The 2,289-nt window shown below is 31.7% G+C and overlaps 1 protein-coding gene across 1 annotated transcript; it reads left to right on the top strand.

Moving 5' to 3' along the window:
• The first annotated feature begins 1,180 nt into the window (after window positions 1-1,180).
• Window positions 1,181-1,966, top strand: LOC129888324 (glutaredoxin-C6). Its single transcript, XM_055963322.1, has one exon. The coding sequence runs from the start codon at window positions 1,293-1,295 to the stop codon at window positions 1,719-1,721; it is 429 nt and encodes a 142-aa protein (XP_055819297.1). The 5' UTR covers window positions 1,181-1,292; the 3' UTR covers window positions 1,722-1,966.
• The last annotated feature ends 323 nt before the right edge of the window (window positions 1,967-2,289 follow it).

Genomic DNA, 2,289 nt, shown 5'->3' with positions numbered 1-2,289 from the left:
AGTATGTTGTAAATGTGAAAAAGTTGAAATGAAAATGGTAAGAAAAATAAAAAAATGGGATAGTTTCCCCTTACTAAACTCTTCTCTTATTGGTAATTTTTCTTTTTTTTTTCCAGTTTTTTTGTATTAATAATTAAAAAAAATCGGTATTCGTTATTTTCGAATATCGAAACCAAAATACCGAAACTGAAATATCAAATTTTATATTTCAGTACCGAATACCGAACCGAATTACCGAATATCGAAATATCAAAATAGCCGGTTCGGTTCGGTAATTTAGTTTTCGGTATTTTATGCCCAGCTATAACCCCCCCCCCCCCCCAACAATCACCGTCTTTTTATTTTTTAAAATTTCTTATATAAAATATTTTTAAAAAAACCCATACCCACCCACTCCCCCCCCCCCCCACTCATTCTTAAAAAAATATTATTATTTTTATATTTTAAGAAAAATAAAAATTATACCACCCCATCTAACCCTTCGCTCTTAATTTATTTTTATTTTTTTATATTTTTTTTGTTTTGAGTTAGATATTTACATATATTTTTTTCTACTTGCGTATCAAATATAACAGAAATAAAAATTATATTTTAAAAATTAAAATAATATCTAAATTATTATTTGAAGAAAAGGGATGAAGTAAGAATTTAATTTTTTTAAAAATTATAAAAGAAATTTAAAAGTAAAAAATGGGTAGTGTAGGGGATATGGTGAGAGAAAGTGGTGGAGTGTGATAAGAAAAATATTTTATAATTTTTTTTCGAATGATAATAATTAATCTTTAATTTAACTTCTAATAATTTATTTAATTTTTATCAAAGTGAAATGTTTAGTCTATGTGGAGCATGATGCGATATTTTTTTTTAATGAAAAAGAGAGTGTAATACACATACTATGATGAGAGTGAAATAAAAGAAAAAATATATTTTTCAAATTAGTAAGTGATAGATTAAATATGTAACTAAAAAAATAAGAATTGTTTAAATGTGTTTTTATCTTTAAAAGAAAAGGTAATAAATGATTGAGATGTTTCTCTTTTGTCGTGTAGTAGCACCTCATTCTCACTTCCCCTCTCGGGCGAGTCATATGAGATTCTCATAACCTACTACCCCACTCTAAGGCCGGGGTTGGGAGAGGGGGCCAGGTTGTGGCAATTCCCATAAACACAGCACAACTTACGTAGTATGTTACTTTGTGATGTAACATTATTGCCACCTTCCCATTTATATAATATCTCTTCTCCCTTCCCCTTTTCTCCCTAATTCAATCCTTCTTTTATCTCCCTTTGTTCATGATGAGAGGCAACAACTTCTATGGTCATCAAGGTGGCGTGCGGCTAGAATTGACTCCGACAACCAATTCTCCGCTCGCCATCGACATCACAGAGTCTACGGAGATGAGAATTCAACGTCTCATCTCCGAAAACCCTATCGTCATCTTCACGCGTTCCTCTTGTTGCATGTGCCACGTCATGAAGAAATTGCTATCTGCTATAGGTGTTCATCCAACTGTAATTGAGCTAGAGGAGGAAGAGATCGCTTCTCTCCCGACCACCGGTGATGATCATCAGATTATTCCTGGTGCCGCCGGCGAAGCTCCGGCGGTCTTCATTGGAGGGACACGTGTCGGTGGACTAGAGAGCCTCGTCGCACTTCACTTGAGTGGTCGACTTGTTCCTAGGCTTGTGGAAGTCGGTGTCATAACTCATGTGGTATTGTAAAATTCATGTTTTTAATTATATATTATATATATTAATCTGTACTAATTAATCCAATTGTCCAGAAGTAAAAACAAAAAAAGAAAATCCATTAGGAAAAGAAAATAATTAAGTCCCCTAGTATTAGTTATTTCCCTCTTTAGTTAATTACTCCAATAGCTTTGATAATTATTCTATTTTTCGTGCAGTATCAAGTGTCAATTAAATAATACTCTTTATCTGTATTTTAAAGAAAGTGTGTTGCTTTTTTTTTCCTTTTCATTACCCGATTTGGGGATTTAATTTACTTTTCGTCAAAGTAATTGAAATGTCAAAATGACTAAAAGCCCGTTTGGATGGGCTTAAAAAAGTCACTTTTATGTATGAAGTACTTTTAGAATTTTTAAGTGCTGAAAGTTATTTTTATAAATAAGCAGTTGAGTGTTTGAATAAAAGTGTTTATGCTGAAAATACGTTGTTGATGTGTTTGGCAAATAAGTGCTGTTAAACACTTATTTTCTGTCAAAATGACTGAAATATCCTTAAAACTGTTAACACCATAATAAATTGATTTAAAAAAATTTTAAATTCT

The sequence above is a fragment of the Solanum dulcamara genome, chromosome 5, assembly GCF_947179165.1.
Source record: "Solanum dulcamara chromosome 5, daSolDulc1.2, whole genome shotgun sequence".
In the NCBI taxonomy this organism is placed as follows: domain Eukaryota; kingdom Viridiplantae; phylum Streptophyta; class Magnoliopsida; order Solanales; family Solanaceae; genus Solanum; species Solanum dulcamara.
The sequence above is the reverse complement of the archived record's forward strand: the minus strand, read 5'-3'. Positions and strand labels throughout refer to the sequence as shown.

Coding starts and splice junctions, on each gene's coding strand:
- LOC129888324 (XM_055963322.1), top strand. CDS start 1,293: ATGATGAGAGGCAACAACTTCTATGGTCATCAAGGTGGCGTGCGGCTA.